The sequence below is a fragment of the Larus michahellis genome, chromosome 4 (genome assembly GCF_964199755.1).
Source record: "Larus michahellis chromosome 4, bLarMic1.1, whole genome shotgun sequence".
In the NCBI taxonomy this organism is placed as follows: domain Eukaryota; kingdom Metazoa; phylum Chordata; class Aves; order Charadriiformes; family Laridae; genus Larus; species Larus michahellis.
Window position 1 is genome coordinate 86,284,902 of NC_133899.1, and position 23,836 is coordinate 86,308,737.

The 23,836-nt window shown below is 44.1% G+C and overlaps 1 protein-coding gene across 5 annotated transcripts in view; it reads left to right on the forward strand.

Moving 5' to 3' along the window:
• MPPED2 (metallophosphoesterase domain containing 2) overlaps nucleotides 1-23,836 on the forward strand; it is a 134,797-nt gene that overhangs the window by 24,370 nt on the left and 86,591 nt on the right. For 2 of the 5 annotated variants that reach the window (XM_074586240.1, XM_074586239.1), the window contains one exon: nucleotides 5,057-5,300. In XM_074586240.1, the coding sequence (XP_074442341.1) occupies nucleotides 5,173-5,300 (128 nt within the window). In that variant the 5' untranslated portion in view covers nucleotides 5,057-5,172. Of the gene's footprint in view, nucleotides 1-1,174; nucleotides 1,263-2,862; nucleotides 3,176-5,056; nucleotides 5,301-23,836 lie in introns of those variants that run through there. The other 3 variants (XM_074586242.1, XM_074586243.1, XM_074586244.1) reach the window with 3 other exon arrangements.

The following is a 23,836-nucleotide window of genomic DNA, read 5'->3' on the forward strand; positions in this document are numbered from 1 at the left end:
CCCGGGTCGGTGTCTGGGGGGGCGGGGGGGGGCTCGGCGGGGGGCAGCGGCGCACAAAGCGGCGGGTTAGAGGTGCCGTGTCATGGACGAGAGCGGAGGAGGGGGGGTGGCGGGCAGGAGCTCCGGCGGCGGCGGGGCCAGCCTCCCGCAAACAATAATAAGGATAAAACTGGCCGCCCGCCCCGCTCTCCCTGCCTCCCCCCGGCGTGACCGCCCCGAAGCCCGCTGGGTCGAGTCGGGTCGGGTCGGTGAGGCGGCGGCGGCGGCGGCGTTTCCCCGCAGCCCGGGCGGCTTTTTCGGCGGCGCCGAGCCAGCCTGCCCTGCCCTCCTCCCCCAGGCCGTGCCCCCGCTGCCCTCCGCCGCGCTCCTTAGCCGGGGGAAGGGGATGGTGGTGGTGGTGCCGGGGAGGGGGGGGGGGGTTGCAGGGCTGGAAGCGGGCTGGGGGCGGCAGGCGGTGTGCCGGCTGCCGGCTCGGGGGTCGGGGCGGGGGGCGGCGCGGCGGGGCTGGGAGGGTAGGCCGGGGAGCATTGTGCTGGCTGGGGCCAGCGGGCGGGCGGCAGCGGCGAGCAGCCGGCGGGGGGACGGGGCTCCCGGCGCGGAGGGACGCGGGGGTGGGTGGATGATGGTGGTGGGGGGGGGGGGGACACGACACACGCCGCAAAAGTAAGGAGGGTAACGCTCTGCTCTGCCGTTCCCCGGCGGAGTTTCGCCTCTCCGTTTCACCGGCGGGAGAACCCGCTTTGAAACCCTGATCCCGGAGGCCTCAAGCACTCGGAAACCTTCCGGGGGTGGGGGCGAGGTGCGGGGGACGGCGCGGTTGGCACTGCCGGAATAAAAAGCAGCGGGCATCCCCCCCTCTCTTCCCCGGCCCCCGCTGTGGAGTTTATTGCATCCCTCCCCCGAGCATCCTCCCCCCACTAAAAAAAAATCATTTCGGTTCTGTAGCGACTGGGGGGGGGAGGTGGTGGTGGTTGTGATGTGAACTTTGTGCGCCATGGCACGTACCGCACAAAAATCGCAGCGATGCCCCCTCGGTGGCAAGCGGGGGTCGGAGGGGGGGGAGCCGGGGCGGGCAGGGGGCGCGGGGCGGGGGCTGCGGCACACGCCGGGACGGGGCCGCGCCGGAGCCATTGGCCACCAAGAGCCATCAATCACCGGGGGGGGGGGGGGCGAGCCCGGCGCCCCGCGGGGCCGCGGCCGGGGCGGCCCGGGAGCCGGCGGCGGGCGGAGGTGGGGAGCGTCGGGGAGCCCAGGTACCGGAGGTCGGTGTGTGGGGCGGGGGGATGGGGGGGTCGGGGTGCAGCTCCCCCCGGTGCCTCCGCCTTGGGCTCGGTGGGGAGGCTGGAGCCCGGAGTTGGCCGCAAACTGCGGCGCAGCATCGCGGGGGCTGTCGGGGCAGTTGCTCAGTGACCCCCCGGGGCGCGGGGTAACACATCGGGGGTGCGGGGGGGGGCCGCCGGATCTCGGGGGGGTGCGTGTGTGTGTTGCGGCGGCCGGTGCCCGCGCTCCGGGTGGGTGTAACGTGTTTTGTTGCTGTAACAGTGTCGGGATAGTGGATGTAGCCACAGAAGGTGTTGACACGGAATTAACCCTTTCCGCCTCCTGCCTTTCAAAATTCCCTTTTCCGAGGCGAGACCCGCCAGAAGGCGAATTTCTGACATTCAGATGAGGAAGGCGTAAATCTTTTATTGGGGGGAAATGCGTTTTTCGCGTGCCTGTGTGTGCGTGTGCATACGGAGAGCTTGCCCCTTTACCTCCCCCTGAAATGGAACGTTGCGTTTTAAAATTACTTATCTGTGCATATTTAGCGATAAGGGTTTTTTTTGACACGGCGGTAGTATAGTGATATAAAATTAGCTGCGCTGAAGTTTGTGTCAGCCGGTGTGTACCTGTAAAGCTGGGCAGATGTGTACAATAGCACATCTCCTCTCGCTGTCGGTGCAAATCCACCCTGGAGAAGGTTTGTTGCTCCCAGGGTAACAGCTGTATTTGGGAAAACGTAACATGCTAAAAAAAAAAATAAATCTTCGTTTAGGTTTTTAATATAGTCATTCTTACTCAAAACTGACACATAAGGCGTGGAAGATATTGCACGTTGTTTTACTTGACAGATGTGAAAAATAATACAACTTTTATTCTTTTGTACTCATCTCCTGTATGTAATCTTCAAAGAGTGATTGCAGTTGGAGGAAGAAGAACAGTAGTGATTCAAAGTAGCTCTTTTGATTTTTATTTTTTTTAAAAATCTTGGGCCTAAAATAAATTTGGTTTTGAAGTTTTGAAGTGCTCAGCTCCTTTTGGATATTTTCTTCACAGAAGTTCACAGTAAAGAAGGTAATAATTAGATGCTTCTGGTAGGTGAGCTACAGTACTCTATAGAGCACTAAATGGAAATTAGAGAATGGACACAGAAGCCACTTTCAAATTTTACTTATTTTCCAGTCCAGCATTTGTTGTTGAACTTCGTTTTAAAAGGATGCTTTGTTCGGCTTTGCCTTAATTTAAGTATAGAGATTTATTCTTAAGATTAAAGATTGGAACAATGGAAAGCAATTGCAACTTATATACTTATAATCTTATTGAAAATCAACCTTAAAGTATTTAATACAGCTATTCAAGTATCCTCTTATCATTTGTTTTATGCCGGTTAGTTGTAATTTCTTTTTGTTACATGGGTTGTTATAAACCTTGTAAAAAATGCTTATTATCTTTATGTATAATTCACTCTCATGAACAAATTGGATTTTTTTCCATGAGTGAACTATAATATGAAATTCAATGTTTTGACCTTTCTTATGCTAGATTACTGAAAATAGTGTGATTTAGCTTTTCTGAAAGCCCAAGTATATTTTTGTTACTGGTTTAACGTGTTGTTTTATATTGTAGCTTTTAATGATGAAAAAATAACATTAGACATGTAATTTTCACACTACTTCTTAATTTATGCAGACGCTGAAGTTCTTGCTGGGTAAAAGAAAAACTTAAATCTTTTTTTCCTGGGAGCTTTGATGGCTAGCATTCTTGTTAATGACAGTCATTTCTCTAACAGGAAGATGTTTTCATTTGTCTTTACTTTTCAGTGCAAGGCAATTATGCTGCTCTGTGTTGCACACTCTTGGTAGTTCCTATCTCAAAAGAATTACAGTACTTGGAACAGGACTGCAATTTGAAGCAGGTGTTGTGTTTTACTGTTATGCAAAATAACACTAAAATATAATTGTAAGGGAAATTAAGGAAACAGCTGCAAACTTGGTATGGTAACCACTACATTACGATTTGTGAGCAGTTGTTGCACACATCTTACATCACTTCCAACACAGCAAAGATTTGGTTTAGTAAAGCTCACCTTGCCGATTTTTCCTCCTGAAACTATTGTGCTTATTCTTAGGAGAGAGGATTAGTGCAAAGACCAGACCATGACCTTAGTTACGGAGATGTACTGTCTCACTAGTGACTTGGGTTTCAAATGGGAACTTTATGGTTTAGTTTCATTGTTGCCTTTTTTTTTTTTCTTCCCCCCTCCAATGATAAAGAAGATGAAGGATAGAACCCAATTACTGGAATGAAGGCTGCAGAATGTCTTAACCCAACTAACATATGGAAGCCTACATAGGCCTGAGGTTGTAAAATAGTAAAATAAATGGCCTATAGCAGGCCATCTGCCATTTGCAGGGCATTTTCATCATTCCTCATGCCAAACTGGAAATTAGTCTTTGTATTAAAAATATATTTTGAATACAAATCAAAGATTCCAAATGTTTAACGTTACACATGGCAAACACATTTCTATCTGGGAGCTAAGAGAAGTCCAGGAAAATCACACTGGAAAAATACTGCTTAGTTTGATGCTTAGGGCTCAAGTCATTCTCTTTGCTTACCTATCTCTTTGTCTTCCCAGTAAGCACCGGTTTACTTTTGTGAATTACACACAGATATGAAAAAATCCACTATTGTGTCTGGCGACTAAAGTCGGGGGGATCAACTGATGCAAAGTGTCCTGGTTTCATGCAAGTCCTTGCAGCTAGGACAGCGTGCCCCAGCTGAGGCTCTGCCTCGTAAACTGGGCTTTTAAAGAGTTGCTCAGCTTGAAAGTGTTCTTCGAACATCAGCTGATCAATTCTCACAAAGTCCCTCTGAAAGGAAGGCAGCTGAGGTATCCCCAGTTTATCGATTGAAGAAATTGAAGCTCAGATTCTGTGCGGGGAACTCAACAGAGATCAGGTTTGGGAAGTTTCTGGCTATCGGGCTTGCGCTCATATTATAGAACGCTTCCAGTCTTAATGCAAAATATGTTTAAGAGCACTTTGAAGAAGTGAAAAAGATAGGGATGCCTAGAGAGGGAAGAGCATATTTCTTTCATCTTATGCAGAAATATTTATGCAGAAAATCGCACTTAAATCTGTCAGATAAATCATTACTTACTGTCTGGTGAGGAATCCAAACCAGTTTCATTGCTAGCGTGCTAAAACATGGATATTTTGCTAATGTTGTCTGGATACTAGCAGTTCTCAGGATGGATAAATGCTTTGATTCAAAAGTATTTGGGTGTACCTTTTGCTCTGCAACTGCAAAATTTTCTTTCTGCTTTGCATCGGCTTCTCGTAAGTCTCTCAGATGTAACTTATTTTGTAAAGCTGAAACAGGGCCTTGAAAACAGGCGTGCGTGTTTGGGGAGAGCCATTTGTCCTTCAGAAAACTGGGTCCACTTGTTAATTTTCATGGTTGCAACTAGCACAAGATGTTATTTAAAATAAAGAATAGTAAATGTGGAGTATTTAACTGGAGCTTTCAACACAGATTCCCCAACCCCCCCGAAGGTAGAGCCTTACTTTAAGCATTCGTCCTTTGGATGTGTTTAATGATGATGGAGTTAAATGATGAGGTAATTAAAGAAAAAATGTGAATAGTAACACTTAGAGAGTTGGGGGATGGGTACATCAAAAATATAGAAAAAGATCTTTGAATGGAAGTGGGGAGAGGCTGGAGTGATGTGTCTGTGAATGTTCACGTCTCCTTTGAGTTGCTAGCAGTGTGTGCTGTCTTTCTCTCCTGGCAGAGGTCCGTGGAGTTGATGAGGAGCTGCTGGGAGTCGGGAGCCGCCTGGAACACGATGCCCTACCCCGCTCCTGGCCTTGGGAAGTTGTGAGCTGCTCATGTCCATAAGGAGGAAGGATGGCTCATGGAATTCCTTCACAAGGCAAAGTTACCATTACGGTGGATGAATACAGCTCCAACCCAACGCAGGCGTTCACGCACTACAACATCAATCAGAGCAGGTTCCAGCCTCCGCATGTGCATATGTGAGTATTCCTGACGTGGCCTTTGTGTGTGCCTGCCTGTGCGCCTGCAAAAGTGTGCCTCGGAGCTGAGATGGCTGCTGGAGGAGTGGGTTGAAGACTGGAAAAATTGGTTAGTCACATTAGCTAATAGGCAAAATGGTTATCAAATTTCTTCCACGGCGTGTTTGAGAAACACTGCTCCATCATCTCCTGGAGATAACTCTTGCTGCCTGAGGCGCCGTGCCACCGACTTCGGGAAACTTGCCCCGACGATGACTAATAGGGTACATTTTCTGAAACTTGTCACTTTACTGATCTCGCTTTAACTCGCCTGAGGGACCCATTGCTTTAAAATTTAAGCTCCCTTCCCCCAGCCCTTACACTCAGCTGCGAAATAGGCCTAATTGGGACTAATTGTCCCCCCCGATCACTGAATCCTTTGTCCTCCCGGTTGCGAGTGGAACGTGTGCCGCATGCTGCATTCCACTCGTAACCCGCCGCACAAAGGAGTCGGGGGCTGCCCGGTGGTTCCTCCCAAGAAATACAAATAACCTCCTTAAAACCGGCGTCCCTGCCCCGAGCTTAAACCAAGAAAAGCATGGGAAGCGGGGAGCTGCCGGCTTCTTACCTCACCTTGTTATTCCTGGGGATTGTGTGACCCGCGGGATCATTCCGCTGCGCGGTGCCCAGGCACAATGGTTTGCCTTAAGAGCTAAGTACCAGTTTTAACTCTGAATTTCCTTCCCATTGTTTAGTTAAGTTTGATCTTTATCGGTTATTTCTGTGAAGGTTCTTTTTTTTTTTTTTTTTTGTTAACATTAATAGACTGCAAAGCACGTGAAACTAAAACAAAGACGACATCTCTTGACCTCCTGCGCGCCATTGTTAGTCAGGATTTTGGACGATGTCACACCATTGAATTTGATAAGGATTTTGCATAATAAGGGGGAAAAAGTTGTATGGTACTTCATTGCATTTTTGTTATGTAGAAGCCTGCCGGAAGAGTCACAATGTAGGAGTTCAGCACCTTCTAATAGGATTTCTTGTGGTTACAATCTTCCTAAAGGCAACTTTAGGAAGGATGCTGAAGAGCGTCTGTCCTGCCTGTGGCTTTTCAAGGTGGAAAAAGTTTTCGTTAATTACATTTGATTTATTACTACGGCGATGATGTAACTCTTCTTTTAGAAAAGTTTCCATTTCTTCATGCCCTTTTCAGACCTTTTGTCAGCAAATTTCTGTTGCATGTTTTGCACTCCAGACTGCACTTCTGACTGACATTAAGGACATGTCAGAACAAACAAAAGAAATGCAGAAAGCAGTTTAAAAGAGCCCCTTCTTAGTGACATTGATTTCAGTGGGAGCTGATTTTAGGGCCGACTGAGTGTGGCATTCAACGTTGTAAAAATTGCTCGTGTTTTGTTTCAAAAACTCACAAACATTTATACAGCTAATTTGTGTATGTCTTAAACGATATGGACTTGACAGATGTCGTAAAAAGATATTTTACTGGTTTGAAGAAAATGTGTCATTGAAATAAATACTGAAACTATAAAGTACAATACAGTGACAGTATTTTAAAGGATTTTTAACTCGGAAATTACTCAGAAATACTGTAGCTTTCTTAAAATCAGTAATTTGGTTTCAAGGAAAGGCGTGGCATACTAAATGGGAGGTCAAAATTTAGAACAATTGGAAGGGGATTGTTTAGTCTCAGATTTACAATGGAAGCAAAGAAGACAACGTTGCGGAGCAGGAGGTGAGCTCAGGTGTAGGTCTGGGTGGCAAATGATGGGTTTTAGAAATCCTGTTGAGGAAAAAATAACAGGATCCTTCCGGGTGTTTAGAGTTGGGGGTGGAGGAAAGCGAGGAAGTGAAGATGATATGACTGTGGTATGACTGTGGCTGCGGGTTTGTGTGATGGCGAGAACCGTACCATTATTTCTGGGGAGGAGGGACTTAGATGGTGTGGTGGCCTCAGAAGGGGTCCTTATTTGCCTTCCCAATGTTTTGTAATGGAAGCGTTGTGCGTGTTTCTGAGAGGGGATGTCATCAAGCGAGAAACCTGAACGGAAAATTGGTAAAAATGCAGTCCCAAAAGCAGTATTAACAAAGAAACCATGCTCTTTTTTACCCTGTTGTATCTTTGCCAGTGCCACATTGCTGCAGCTGCCAGGGTTGTTTGATTTGATTTGGTTTTACAGCCTGCTTTGATTTTTTTGCTGTCTTGAAGTAATACATGCGTTTGTAGTTTTCCTTTTTCTAAGAGGGATCTTGAGGAAGTTTTATTCTTCTCTAGTGAAAAAATTATTTAAAAAATCATGGGATGATAAGAAAGGAGCAAAAGCAACACGGGAACTGAGCGTTATGACATGTATGTGAATAGCAGGGCGATATATTGTTACAGGGCCCTGCTGCATACTGTACGTCGGTGGCTGGATGCAGCATAAGGAAATATTTCCTGAAGAAAATAGGTTTTTTAAAAGTAATTTCTTCGTGGGTATGCATCTTGATGTGCAAAGGTGAGAACTGGATTCTTGGCATGCACTGAGCCGTTTCTGGTTCTGGTATCCTTCGGGCCCAACTCCCCTCTCGCGCAGAGTCGATGGAGAGTCTGCGGAGCGTCACCAGCGTAAACCTGGTGGTTAAGGCACTACTGGCATTACTCCGCCTGTGCCGTGGGACACGTGTCCTGCGCTTGTTCTCCCGCTTTCATTTTCTGCCTTTCACATGACGGTGCCATGTAGTTTGATCAGCAGGGATGCAGTTCTCTTTTGTCATCTCTATATGTATTTTTACACCAGCACTTCTCAGTCAATCTGTTTAAATCAGGTAAATAACAGTGCATTAAAGCTCCCTTTGCTTGGTCTGTGACAGCAGTTTTGTCAGTTACTTAAGCTCTGGTATAGTATGACTCTCCAATCAGTTTTGTCCTGTGTTTATATTTTATTTCTCTCCTAATTAATGTTTGAACAGGTGTTCTAAAGGCGATTTTTACTGTACAATTATTTTGGATAAAGGGATATCATGTTAAATATTTTGTCATCTTGAAGCAATGCTCCCACCCGCAGGTTTCACTTAGTTTCTGAAGTTGTTATAAAATGTCTGTATTTGAATGCTTTGTACAAGTCATGTTTACTTTCAGTTAGTTTTAATTAACTGCATCACCTTAGTTCCCTGCTTTAAGGGGCAGCTGCAAAATAATCACAATTATGATATGCCTCCCTTTGCTTCTTAAAGATTATTATTCTTCTGAAAGTCTTCATATTTTCCCATTTTTTGTTGGGAATTGTGACTTCAGGAGACAAATGCTTCTTGTTCCTTCGGTGTAGTGCTGTCAAGTATTATCAGGTTAGGGTTTTTTTTGGTTGTTTGTTTGTTTGTTTTAAAAAAGGAAAGAGAAGAGAAAGCTTTTAAGCCTGTTTAGACCCTTGAGATGTTCCCTATGAGGCTACGGTCAGCGGTGCCAACGATAGCAGTGAGCAGCGGTAGGGTGCCGGCGGGGGACGGGAAGGGCAGAGGCGGGAGGAGCTGGCATGGCAGCAGGTACGCTTCGGGGCTTCATCCTGCGAAACCACAGCCTCAAAGTAGAGAGAGAGAGAGAAAATATCTACTATTGTAAACAAACAGTAGAAAAAAAAGTAAAAATGACCAAACTTAGAAGAAAATTTAATTCATTTGGTATATTCTTCGTTTGCTTAGGTTGTTCTCTCTTTTTTTTTTTTGGTAAGACTTTTTTTTTTTCTTTTAACTCTGCAACTTTGCAGCAGCCACCACAGTGGGTCTTTAAACCATTTTAATTGACAGGAATTACTAAGGCTCAGTTTGGTGGAACCTTCCCATCTCGCTCGTTTTTTTCCTCAGACCAATGGAAAGGAGCTCAGAAGAAAATGGGACAAATCCAAGTGGAAAACTATTTTCGTAGGTTTTAACCAGAGTGAAAAATCTTCCTATTTGGTTACAACACCCCATTTACTTTCTGGGGGGGAAAAAAGGGGGGGGTGAAATAAACTATTTGTATCTGTTGTGGAAAATGCCTGTTTAAATAGGCCCAGCTGGTGCGGGCGAGGGAGTTTTGTGGGGATAAACTAGCTGTAGCCTGAGCTGCTGCAGGCTGAGCCCTTTAGAGGAGTTCATTAGCTTTCCTCCAGTCTCACCAGAATGGCTCGGTGGCTTGTTTTTAGCATACTTGGAGTACACGTTAGAACACTGGTATGGTTTAAATTCAGTAGTAGGGGAATGAGGAAGACAGAGGTTTCTGTGCCGGAGCAGAAGTCTTCTAAATTAGTTTATTCATACCTAGAGATACATTGAACAATCTGTAACTATATAATTTTACTGTCTTTTCTGTACTGGAGTAATTCCCCATGTGGGTATTCTGATTTTAAAACAAAGAGTATAAACAGAGTTTTATATCAGTAGAAATATATATGTATAGTTGAATAAAGTATTTAAGTGTATGAGTATGTGTAAATGTGTATATATAATAATAATAATATAAAAATATAGCTGTATAATCATAGAAGGAGAAACTTTCAGCTGTGACGAAGCCTTAAATTGTTAAAACCCAGAGATCTTATTAGACTACTAACCTTGAGAAATAGGATCTTGCGTATTTTTTTTTTTCTTGGGGAAACCATCCTGCATTTAATGGGTTTTATAAACTCCCACTGAGATTAGTGGGAAATCATGCATTTGCTTTGTAATATTCTCAACTTCCGTTTCATGTGAGGTGTGTGATATTTAGGGGGAGGGGGAAAGAGTTGGCAGTAGTGGAATATGGACTCATTTGACATTTACAGAATAGCGGAGTTCGTACATGTAATAACACTGGTTGAGAGAATACAGAGATTCAGTCTTAAGCTGGTTAGCTATACCTGCTGTGACTGGGCAGGCTATTTCGGTTGATGCTGATATGATAGCGGATCGTAGTTTTGGTGGAGAGTGTTGCTCTGTCCATCGATAATGCTTCTTACAAAAGCATACATAGCTCATGACCTCCTAAGTTCCTTTTCACTACTTATTTTTCTAAATAAATGGAAAAAACCCAGTACTTCCTGAAACAATCGGTTTACTTTTAAGCTCTAATCATGAAAACATGAGTATGTTGAATGACTCTAGTTAAAGCTCGAGCTTTACTTCTGGACACGGGGGTTTTTACCGGCTGACAGTCAGCTTACCTCTGTGCAGTCTCAGTCACCTTTCCCTCGCTGGTCCCTCAGTGGCACCATGAAACGCCGCAGTTCACGACCCGGCGCGTTTAAGTAAAACAAACCTGTTTTTTCTTAAGCCAACAGCAGTAGCCCTTCAGCAGCTGCCCCGAAGCGGCTGAGCTCTCCCTGCGGCGCGGGAGGAAAACAGCTGGAGGTGAGAATCCGTACAGCTGTCCCAAAATAAATAGTCCCCACTCAAGAAGTGGGCCGTTAACTGATTGCATTTTCTGACTCTCCTCCAATAGAACAATGCAAGACGAGTTGCAAAGATGCTATTTTTAACTGTCATTAAGAAATCTGTTTTACTGGAGGTAGCGCATATGTCAGTGTGAGTTTAAATAATGACAGGTTTCTACTGATCTTAATGATTTTGAGTTACTGATTTTGCAAAATCTAAGCATAAAATAAATTCTGAACTTAAATTTAAAACTTTCTCCTGAAGATACTTTTATATTTAAAGCATTTTGAGATGCTTGAGTGGAGCATGCTGAAAGTTCATGCAGAGGTGATGCACAGCTTGGAGATTGCAGTTTTGTAATTAAAACTCAGATTTAGGCCCCTCGTGTTGTATTTATGCAGTGTAGTCGCGTTATGCTAAACTCACTCAAAAATTCATTAAATTTTTGACCTCTCTTTTTGTCATTGTAAAAAGGAATAATATCAACCTGCCTTTAAAAAAAATGTTCTGACATCCCTGGAAGGCTGATGCTGTAAAAGTGCCAATATTATTATTATTATAAATGTAGGACAGGTTTAAAATAATTTTTTGTCACCATTGCCCTATTAGTTACTAGATTTCCAGATTGCCCTGTCCCAAGATGGAAGCCAGGTCTGGTTTAAATTGGTGATAAAACCCTTTACCTCTCGCGCTGGCGGGAGGAGGCTGCCCGAGCAGTCTCCATACCTACCCAAGTCAATCAGTCGGCCCCTCCGTGCGAGGAACGGGCCTCGGGCAATTACCGCCGGCTGGCTGGATGTGAAAGCCGTACCTGTAGGTTACTTGCAGGGCTGGAAGTTCCTCCATACGCAGATTTCGGCGCTGAACCTGCCGCTCCCCGGCTGCTCCCTGTGCCACATGCTTTGCTACCTCCCCAGGAGCGTTGGCAGGGCCTTTTGCGAGGCTGGTGTATAGGTCATACCACTGAAATGGTCTGGGTTAAAAATGTCCATTCGGTGCTGTTTGATGTGGTTTTTGATGGGGTTTTTTGTTTGTTTGGTTTTGTTTTTTTTTTTTCCAATTAGCTGCTTTCAGTTGTTTCTTTCTTGGTGTAGCCTCACCAGTGGTGGGTTACGGGGGTGGGCAGCACAGGTGAGAGGGCAGTGAGCTTACGGATCAGCCGAGGGGCAAGGAAAGGAGGAGATGGACATTTATTTCTTCACCTTATTTCTTCATTGATGAAATCGTGCTGTTAAAACACCACCTTGTAGAGTCAGTCTGTCCCCTGTGGTAAACCCTGAGAGGGAGAAAGAAAGAAAATTATTTGTTTTTTTATGCACGCGTATGTTAATGTTCTTTTATGCTATGTTAATGTTCTTTTATGCTGTATTAATCATGTAAAGAAGCCTTCAGTAACAAGTACTTCAATTGTAAGGCCCCATTTCAGTAGCTGAGAGCTGTAAACGGAAATTTTCATTCCACGATCTCATTCTACGTTATAGTTTTACCTGTGTAGTTCGTTCAGTGGTCGGTCATACTGAGTGACAGTTGACTTGGTTTCACGTCTATGCGCAATATACTGTGTGTTTCTTGTGTTGTGGGAGTTGTGCGATGGGATCTGACCAGGGATGCTTCCTGCAGCAGCACTCCCTGCCACAGTACCTTGGGCTGGAGGGAGACTGCTCGCTGAGGGAGATCTTTGCTGTGAAGCAGACAAAAAAGATGGATATACGTTGCAATCAGGGTGTTGTAGTGGCACTGGAAGCTTCTAATTTACTTTCTTTTAAATATCGGGACAGTGGGGACATTGTGGAAGCAGCAGATTCTTGCTTTTGTTTAATGCTTGAAGGGTGAGAGTGCAATCTATCCTGCAAAACAACTTCTAGAGCGTGGATTTCCACACAGGGAGTTAAGACAGGTCCCACGCTGCAGATCCCATGGCAGAGGTTGTGGCTCATGATTTTCTCCTAGCAGCAGAATCCCTGCCAGCAGTGACGAGAGAGCCTGTTCCCCGTCACACGTGGCTATTCCAAGCGCAAGGGAAGTGCTGCACCTGCCTACCACACACCTTGTTATTTTATGTTAAAAATCCTTGTTTGAATATCTTGTTGGACAAATAAGCAAAAGGAAGGCCCTGTAAACAAAGTGGATTTAGAGGTCTGTGTTAAATTACTGTGTGCAGCTTGATTATGTTTGATGCAGGACTGGTTCAGAAGTGCTGAAGCGTTGGTGACAAACATCGATTCTTTACTGGAATGTTGCACTGTAACTTTTTGAGTTTACATTTCCAATCTTGATGCAACAGAGGTGGCTTAATTTCCCAGGCAGTTGCCTAGCGTGGGTATCTGTGGAAGAATTTAGAAATGGAGGGAGGGGCCAGCACCTTGTCTTCCCTAAGGAACACCTGAGGAGTTTTGTCTTGAATTCTGTAAAATGTCGTGGCGTAACTTAAGATAAATGTGCTTAGGCATTGTAGAAACACCGTGAGGCAGGGAGATTTCTTTAAAACATACATCTCTTACAGCAAGTTATAAAGTTACTTCTTTGAAAATACAGTAAAGTTTGGCGTTCGGGATTGCTTACCTGCACTGCCCCAGTGATGGCTGCTTGAGAAAGTGGAGTGCCAGTGGTGGGTAGGAAGCCCCCTCAGTCTCGCATGGTAAAATCATTCACCTCTTAATTCGTGCCAGGTTTTTCCGAGTCCCTAGAAAGGATTCCAGCAAATTGTGAGCTTTGGTCCTTGAAGCCTTGACTTCTTGTTTCCAGTGGTTTGAATCATACTTGGCATATGCAACTGTAGATGCGTGGACTTCACGATGGTTGTTGCTGCTTGCAGAAGGCCTCTTACTGGCTCTCTGGTCTTTTCTGTAACGTACGCATGCAGAGCAGGGCAAAATAGGGGAAGGAGGTAAGCGTGTCTGTATATATACCTGCACGTATTTCATGGAAGATATTTCAGAAGATAAAAAGAGCGTGTTGTTTGATGGGATTTGGAAATTGGGGTCTTGCCCATTTTAAGTTTTGATGTAGGCCGTTAAGATCGCAATTTTTAGGTCTTACTGCAGAGAGCAAGTTTTGTGATACTGTGCTTGGTTGTTTTAGTTGTAAAATGAGGAAGCTGTGGCCAAAACATGTATGTGTTTGAAACACTGAAGTCACAACAATTCTATTTGTAGTAAATGTGAACAGGCTTCATGTAATGATTTTTATCATGATGCCTTTTTCAAACAAAAAGACAGCATATGATAATCTTGTACCCAGTACCGTGTACAGTAGCAGGTAACACGCCTGGAGCAGTACCAAGTGGTTAGAGCGGAAAACCCCACGTCTGGATATCAAACAATAAAGGTTAGGTACCTGGAGTTGAGTAATTTTATTTCTCTCCTGAAGAGTTGACCATAAAACTTGGTCTTAACCTCCGTAAACCTGGAGATTTCTCCCAGCACATCAGCTGTATGTATCCTGCAGGATCTGCTGCGTGAAGACTGGCTGGAACAAAGTGCTGGTGGGTGAGCATTGGTGTTGCGTGGTGCTGCTGGAGCTTTCAGGGTGGGGGCAGAGAGGATAACTAGAGAGCAGGTCAACCCGTCATCCCCAAATTCGGTTGTCCTCTTCATAACTCTGATGGATCAAGCCTGTGTTATTTCTTTCTCTGCTCTCGTAGATCAGAATGCTGTCAGCAGAGTTCACTGGTGTAGTCTTCACTGACAGGGGAAAGCTTGCCCCTATTTTTATACATCCTATTTTATAATGGGTGTATTTCCTAAATTTAAATCATTATCTTGAGGGGAGACACGAATAAAAAAAACCCTAACTTTTTAATGTTTTTAACAAAAGATTATTAAAATGATTGTGCCATGTGGTGTCTTGCAGGATTTGTTTTTGTCACAGGCTGTGGATTTCGTATTCCCCGACCCTCTCCTCCTTGCATGCTGCTTGACATTAGGGCTACAGAGATTCCACTGGATGTTGACAAGGGAAAAACAGGACTGGAGGCTTCCTCGCAGCGGAGTCCCCACTTACTGTACTGGGCATTAACTTATATCCAGCGCATTAGACTTAAAAGCACACAGCCATTAAGTGTAGCACTCCCTTCCCAGGGGGGCAGCAGATGGAGAGAGAATGGGGGAGGGAAGGAAAAAGGAGTGTGATAGAGGGACTTTTATCTGATGTATTTGTAAGCCAGGAAACTTGCTATTTACCACGTTTACAATTTCTCTGGTATAAGGAATTGAGTGTAGTGACTGGGAGCGTCAGGGTCAGCATATTACTCCTAAATGTTTAGCTATTGTATCAGTTTATGGGAAGAAAAAGGTGCTAGTCCAGTATATCTTCCTTCCTGCTCCCTTTATATAGGGAGCACAAAGAAAAGTCATTATTTTTTAATTACTCCGGGCTTCTTTGTTTCTTAAAGCACATTCACTTTTGGCCAGCAGTGAGAATTACTGAAGGGTTATTTTCTTTCCCGTGAATGGTGAAGCAGTAGTTTTGGGGAAAATCGTTGTTTAGAATTAAAATTTCATGTGGTCCAGCATATTTAATAAATAGGAGCCTTGTCCTGTGCTTGTTAAATGCAGTGATTAGTGACACTGTTATTGCTTCCAGTGGGACAGGGCCAGTCACTTAAGAGATGCCCGATGAAGTGGCTCCCTCAATTTTAAGCCAGGATGCTTTTCAGAGATTTTTTTTCTCTGGCTGTTAACAATGTACATATAAGATTATGATAATTAACAGATAATAAAGAAGAGGGAAACTTCATCTTTACTGTTTGTTTATATTGTAAATTTCAAGCCAGCCAGGCATTCACTCTTCTTCCTGGTGGAAAGAAGTGAATAAATTAAAACTAAATAAATACAAAATTATACATTAAAAAAATTGTATAGAACTCGGGTGTAACCTTTGAAATTACTTGATATTTTTAAAAAATTAATTATTTTCATCTTGATTATATTTCTTTGATGTGTGATTGATTTTTCATCATCTTTTTATTGAGTAGTGATGTTTAAAGCTTTCAGGGGAAGGCACGTTTACAAGAAGAGCAAATTTTGTTCTGCTGTCATTATTATTCTCTACCTTGAAAGCTTCCACTTAGGACACCCTCTTTGGGTTACTGAAGGAGAGTTATGACTCATATTCCAAGTCGTTAGACCTTTTGGAGGGTATTTTAATTGTTTGCACAAAGTTCTTAGGTGGTTTTTCTGCTAGAAATGCTGTCTGTATAATGAGGCTGCGCAGATCAAATACTGTAATACAAGTTTCAGGCACCCTCTGAGAATTAATATGATGATGGTAATCCCCTAGGCGTGGTATATGTTGGGTGGGTTTTTTTCCCCCCAGTCTTCTGCACGGTGACCTTTAGCGGTGTTCTGCTCGGCTACTTTGCATTGCTGCTTTGTGAGAGTGCCGCTGTGTTAATGGAGGGATCACACGTACTGTTCCTCTCGGAACCTGATACATCATCTTGGCAACAAAATGAAGACCTTTAACTCGTGGAGTTTTCATCGTTTGTTGTTAGTTACCTATTACCATAAATTTTATGCCTTCAAGAAAAGAGGTTGTTTTTAAAATGTATGTAAGTAGACTAGAGAAAGGAAATCCTGGTATTAGTTTCAAGGAATTTAAATGGTCTATGTTTAGGGGGACTTTCTTTTGTTTTCAGGCTCATTCATTTTAGTCATCATTAATACAGAGCATATTTTCCTGAGAAGAATCCTTTCTTTCAGTCTAGATTGGCAAGAGTAATATTAATTTAAGTTGAAAATTAACTTTGGATCACCTGGCTTCCTTAGTAGTCTGTTCATACCATCATTTATTACTCTGATACGCAAGATATCGTCAGTCAGTGTTTCTCTTAGGTTTTTAAGACATCATTCTACAGAATGGGAAAGACCTTTTATGAATCATTTTATTCAGTGCAGAGTTAAAAGGTGTAAAATGAAACAGAGTCAGGAAGTTGGTAGAGGTTTTTTTTTTTTTATCAATTAGTTCAGACTAAATGTGGGTCTGTAGAAGATTTGGTACAACAAGTGGCAATTTTCTGGATATCTAGTTATAAAAAGGCAATGCGATTTCTTTAGGGTCCAGACACTTGCCCAATAAAATACAAGAGGAACGTACTGGAGGTGACTAATACAAATTAAATGGAAGATGAGAAATGGATAAATGGTCTCAAGTACCCAGACATAACCAGAGATAAGATGTTGGCCTAAAGTGTAGTTCTTAGCACACCTTGCACCTGCAGCTGTATTTCATTTGTTACCATTTTACTGTCTGCATGTGTGTTTAAAGGCAATCTTGCTCTAGCATGAAGCGTAGCAGTACTATGTGGCACATTATTGCTGCAGCAGTAGTGTCGGAGTCTGCCTTTCAGGTTTGTATGTGTTTTATTATTTTCCTAACAAAAGCTTTTTTAGATTTTGAGCTTCCAGACTCGTGCCTTGTAGTTGTTCACAAGGGACTCTGGCAACGCTGACCAAGAGGTTGTACGTTAACGTACTGAGGCAGGGTCATTTGAACCGTTCAGTGCTGTGCCCAGAACCTCACGGCTTTAAAGGCACACTTTTTTTTTTTTTTTTTTTTTTTATTCTTTACAATTTTTCTTCTATGGGGCTTAGTGCGCTTGTGAGCGGTGTCAGGCAGTGCACTGGGAACAAATTCTCTTTCTCCACGTATGCACACAGAGCTATTGTAGTTACTGTTAGAGCTTCCCTCATAAGTTCCCCACAAACGACTGCCGTCTCTTACCTGTAGGGACTTCACGTGGAAGCGGGAGGGTAGATTAGTCTCTGCCTCCATTCAAACTAGAGTTTCTTCAGAGAACGCCAGTTTCCGTGGTGGTCTTTGTTACATGAACGTCTTTATAGGAACTAGAGCGGAGTCCTTTGTGTTTTTTTTTTTTAAGGCGCTAAACAGCTGCCAGGGGGTAGAATATCTGTTTGTTTAGGGTCAGAGTAGACAATGAGCTCTAAATGAAAAATCAAGTATCCTGCTATCTCTCCCGAGTCATTTACTCTTAAACTATATACTGGTGTGCATTTGTAGGGCATGAACAGGGCTGACAGGTATGTTCAAAGAATTTACGGAATTTTTTTTTTTCCCCTCTCTATTTTCCAAGCAGAAAAAGGCAGAGAACTAAGAGCTAAAATGTTGACTTGTTGACGGTATATTATGTATCAGCCACATGGGTGGCTGCTGGAGTTGCCATCCCCAGCCTTCTGATTTTAGCACCCTCCTGAAGGCCGTTATCCTGCAGGAGGAACAATTGAACGGCACATAAAAACATTTCCTGAACTGCCTTAGTTTGCACTTCGGTATATTCCTCTAAATGATAATCAGCTCTAGGTTACTTGAATACTTTGGCTCGAAACAGTGCTAGTCAAGAGCCATGGTATATGGGTGGCTGTATCTAGAAGTATGGTTAGGAAGCTCAGAGTGGGCAATGACACTTGTTAGCAGCAGTGTTCCGAGGCCTTGCATACGGAAGTTACGTTAGGCAGCATTTAAATAAATGTTTTTAAATGTTGAACTTTTGCGGTCATTTTTGGTCCAGTACTGTAGAAGGGTTGTGTTACTATACGTGTGAGTTACAGACGTCATGCTCATCTGTGAGCATGATGGAGTTGAGGTCTGTCTCCGTGAACATTATGTCATTACGTTTGTTGCCAATTTGTGGTAGTTGTACTACGGTATCTCCTAGTTGTAGGCGGCGTTGTGGCTGTGCATCAGTTGCAACTTGAGATTTTAGTGGGGTTGGTTCAATGATTCTTGCAGATCTCATAACGGAAAGGGCTTTTAAAAACAGGTGGGTGTAGTATTAAAGCAATGACTACATTGCTTTAGCAAAAAATGTTTTCTATTTGTCTTACTGATGCTGCTGCCTGTGTCTTTGAAATAAAGGCTTCTGATCCATTACACAGCTACACTTCTGTTTTCTCTGAGGAGCCTTATGACATGTCTTCTGCAACGTGTGGTACGGCTGCCAGTGACCTGGCAGCTTAATCAAGTTAGCAGTTCAACTGTACGAAGAAAAAAGCCCTTATTCATTAACCCCCGTGTATCTTTTACTAATTAGTAAAGGTGGTGTGGGTAATTACAAAGAAGACTTGAAGGTAAATTGAGACATTTTAGGAGGTATTTCCCCCACTGTGAGAATCTGGCTTTGCGATGGCATGGGGGGACACCGGTCCACACGTGCAATTTAAATAGGTCTGGATTCTGCGTTATAAATATGCACCGGATGCAGGGGAGAAAACCAGCACGTTCTCTCAGGATGCTGTTAGGGCCAAGCAGAATCTCATTAGGGACAACTTCAAAGATCAGTTCCTCATGTCCATAAAAACAAGCGTAAATTATCTTCTGTGAGCCTGCTGTTAGCAGTTGCACTGTTACATTATGCATGATTCTAGACCGCGCATGGTATGAACAAACTGCACTATGTTTCAGCGGTGTTTTTCATTTTTGTGCTAAGCCTGGCAACTTTTCTATATATGTATATATTGGTGGTGTTTTGGCTAGTGTACTATTTGACTTAAAATTTCCTGTTATATTAGCTGTTAGTAGTGACACAATGTCTGAAAAGGACTTTTAAGGTTCTACAGTGCTGATGTTTTTACAGAGGAATGGCATATCGACGCCTCCCTGTACTGACAGGTTTACTTGCTTTCTCCTCCTGCTCCCTGCACTCGGTAAGAAGGAGCTGAGCTGCTCCTGACTCTCTTGGAGTGAAGCTTGGAGGAGTTTTCTGTGATGCCGCTCTGCAACACTTGACCTAAATGTTTATGAAAACAGTAAGCGAGTAGAACTTTAATAACTTGTGTCTTCACTGAGCTATGTACTTACCCCATCATGTAAATTTGAGGCCAGTTTGTTGCTGGGAAATTGTTTTGAAACAGTGAAGTGCGTGAAGTTTTGTCACAAGTTTCAGCAGGATCAAGATTTTTGAGCTTAAGTCTTTATTATCCTTGCAGAAACACTAAGATGCCGTGGAATATTTTCCTAAACTGAGCTATATTGCTAAAAAGGGCAAAATACCTTTTTGAAATGCTTTTTCCTTGTGGTATTTCTGCCTTTTTTATATGGCTTAATCACTGATGAAGCGAAGGTAGGAAAGCATTCACTTGCACGCTTAGTCAAGGTTCATCACTGCCTTCAGATGTGATGCTGAGCTCCCAAAGGGGTCAGCAATCTGATTTGCACCCTGCCTTCTCAAGGAGCTGTGACCTGGGGCTGCTGTAAGCTGCTCAAACTAACATCCCTTGTAACACACACTGTGGTTTGAGAGCTTGTTTAGGTCACTGCTTGATCAATTCATAATGGCAATAAGTGTAGGAAGCTGTGGTTTTATGAGGGCTTTTTTGCCCCCAGGTTTTTTTTTTGGGGGTGGTGGTACTGCCAACTCGAATAGCCCTCGCTCTTCTGCTCCACTGTTTTGTTCTCCCACGTGTGTCTGTGTTGTACGTGTAACATAATTGGGGAATTTGGAATAAGCCCCTGGAGTGAGAGGAAGAGAAACTCCGTGTAGCCCAGTTCAGTTCTCCAGTCCTGTTCACCGTCTGTCCTCCGTACTGGCCCGACAGGGGAGACGGAGGAAGCAGGAACCAGCCGCAGCGAGAGGGGACGGGGAGCTGCAGAGGCTGGCGCTGCTGCTGAAGGCCGAGGTTATCAAACCGTATACCCGTTCTGATCAGTAAGGGTTTTGCGGTTATCGTATGGCTGATTTAGCGGTTCGTTTGCAAAAGTACTTCACGAGACTTAGGTACCAAGTTGTTGGTTTGTGTGTCTTGTGGTGTTGGATGGTTTTAGAGTTCAGCGCGTAGGTGAATTGCGAAGCTAGAATGAACCCACATCAGACTTTTGTGTAATTTCCAAACAAAGTGTAAAGAATTCCCCGGCGTTGTGGAAAGCTACAAGAATGATCTGAGGTAATTTCTACATCCTGCAGAGCCTGAATGTGCTTACGGAGATCAGTGGGCCAGAGTAGTGCTTCGAAGCATGGGGAACACTGAGCTGCCGACTGTCCTGCCAGTGCTGCCACGGCCAGTGACGGCGCAAGGCACCAGTGCGAGGGCTGAAAAGAAGTTTTGGACTCTAGGATGGCGGCTCTGGACTTTCCCTGGTACGGAGGCCCCTGGAGAGCAGTGTGGTCCCACTTAAATCTGCCCCGACTGGATGGGATGAAGGAGGGACGGTCTTTGTCACGTGGAGGCTTGGACTGCATGTTCTTCTCTCCTTGAAACCTCTTAATCCTCATTTACGGCTCCTACCTGTGACTCCCCTGGAAGAAAGGGCAGTTAGTCTGAACAGAGGCCAAGTCTATTTTAGTGAAGTTTGCTGGTATAGTTCTAATGTTAATCAAGTTAACAGATCCACCTAATGAGGACACAGATTATGCTGGTAAAAAAGCTTATACTCCTGACAGCAAGCAGCTAGATGGAGAAAAAATATGGAAGCAAAAGACTTGCTCCTTCCTGGGTTTGGGGTTTTTTGTTTTGTTTCATATATACCAGATCTTTTACTGTTATAAAAACATTGCAAAAATAATTTTCTCTAAGTGACATCATTTTCTAGTGCAGAGTTGTCTGAATTTTAATGAAATTAAAAAACGTTGAGTTCTTTACTCTGGAAAACTCCCAGCTGCTTCAGCTGCCTTTTAAAATCTAATAAGCCAAAAAAACCTCCTTTAAATTTTTTTTTTTTTCTGCTCACCGGCTGTAACAGAGGAGAACTTGACTGATCTTTTTTTTTTCTGTCATTAAAAAATGAAGGAATAAAAAAAAATATCCACACGGTGTGTAGTCGTTTCTACACGCGTGGATGTCTGTACATACACAGATAGTTGGTGCTTACCCGTTTCCCAGAGAGCGTTTACATGCAGTAATAGCTTTGCCATTCTCTGGAAGCTCGCTTCCTTTTGACATTCTCTTGACTTGGGTTTTTAAAGCCCGTAAAACCCCAGTGTGGTCTGTTATCTCGCTAAGGAGTGATCGGTTTCATTAGAAGTTCAAGACTGCGTTGGGAGGAAGTCTTCATTTGCCATCATTGTTTAGGTCTGGCTCTTTGTCTGACCATAGCAGACAATGTTTGAAATGAGGATAAGATAAGAAGTGGCAGCGATAGCCATGCTGCAGGGTTATGGGAAGGGCACGAAACAGCGTCTGGCCATTGGACTTTAGAGGTCTGATTCTTAGTTGTAATGGGTGATTGAAATGTTCTTCTCGCAGAGTTGGCAGTTAATGTGGCATTCATGTCAGTGTGTCCCTCAGGAAAAAATGAAGTGGTTGCAGGAAAACAAAAAAGAAAAGAAACTAAGTCTGTAAAACTGAGCAGAGCGTAACTCCGTTTTTCATATGCAGCATGATCACTTGCTGCTTTTAAAGTTCAAATAAATACATGAGACTCTGTAAGGATACAGCTTTGTTCCAGGGAGACGTAAAAAAATGGAGTAACAAAAAAGCATGGATGGTTAGAACGGAACCGGGGAAAGCAAGGTGTGAAGAAGGTTGTGAAATACACATCCCCTTAGCACAATAAAGAAAACCCAGTCAGGGCTCTTGTTATCTCAGTATATTAAAGTTAATTGCTTCTCTTTTTTTCTTTCTTCATTCATTTTGCTTGTTTGCTGTTAATTTGTCTGTTTAGGAATTCTGTTTCCCATCCAAGCCTAATACTGTCTCTAACAAAAGGAGTCATCTAGAAGTCGAACATACGATGCAAGATCAAACTGTCTGGAAATACAGTAAACTCTCATTAGAGCGAGGAGTTTCCTATTTTTATCTTAGTTGGAAGAAAAAAGATCCCACTTAACATTTAGGAAAATTGCAGTGTTGATCCAACATGTAGCTTCCGCTGAAAGGAGCGGCTCACTGCCGTCATTCCTGCTCTGCCCCAGTGCTCCTGTTGCTTCACTTGTGCCGGTACTGGTGAGCTCCATCGGCACATCGAGGGGCCACACAACTTCCAGGGCTGGTCCCAGTCAGCAGTTCTGCCAGGAGAAGTGGCAAGGTTGGGCACAGGAGAACAGCTAGATCTAGGTCTAGGTCTGCACGGCTGTCCTGTGAATACTCCCTCCCTCCTGGGCTGTGACGCCTGAAGGTGAAACCTTGACTTGTAGTACTGGCTCATGGCAGTCGTCCGTGCAGCTGCACCGTGAGTGGCATTGGGAAGAGGTTTGACTGAAAACAGGCCTGGAAACGAGGAGTGGTTGGGAGGATGAGACCAGCCACCTACCTGTCTCTAGGGTCCCAGTATAGGGTTAGTGGGAGAGGAAGAAGGTCTCTTTTCCCTTTTTCTCAACAAGTACCCATTAAATGGCTCATGACTCACTCTGGCTTTTAAGGAGGGCCAAGTCTGTGCGTGTGTGTTTTGCACTGTTAGCTTGCAAGTACTGGCCTTTACCAGGTCTGTGAATAGGGTGGATGGTAAAGGTGATCATCTTCATAGGCTTCCCATACAAGTTGTTATCTCCCATGAGTCAGAGCTTGGTGGGACACTCATGAAAGAGAGAATCACAGGCTGGGAACCACCAGGGAAAATCCAGAAGGAGACAACAGGTCTTCATGGTCAAAAGTTTCCTCTGTTTTGTTTAGTGGCGTGAAAAATCACAGCGGAGTTTATACAGTCAACAGCACTTCCCTGCACTTACATCAAAAGTAAGAGTGGCTGTACATTGTGTTATCCTCTGTGTGCAGTTCTGACATCTTGTTAAACTGGTGGCAGGCCATACTTAACGTCCCAGGGCTGAATTCCCTTTGTACCATACTGCAGTTGTCCCTCCACATATAAGCATGTACCCATCACGCTTGGATTGGAATTGCATTTTTGCCACCAGGCTGGGAACTGAAAAGTGAGTGGCACATGCCACGAGTCAGAGACCTTGTTAAATTCCTGCGAGGTTAGATTCCCTTCGGATAGTTGGCTTGTGGGAGTGGAGCGCAGCTAGGCGTACCCCTGCTTGCTGAGGTCTGGGGGCTGGTGGCACGTACACCTGGCAGGTCGCCTCGTACTGGGAAATAGTTCAATGGCAAGTCTAATTCAGGCCATTCTCTGGGCACGGTTATTTAGCAAAGGTCAAGGGCAGAGCGACTTACTGGATCGTGTTTGGGGTGTGCACGGAGAGAGAGCGGTTCATAAGGCAGGGCATCGTGACGCAGGGGATGTCCTTGATTTATATGGAAGTGATTGTCAGCCCCTTT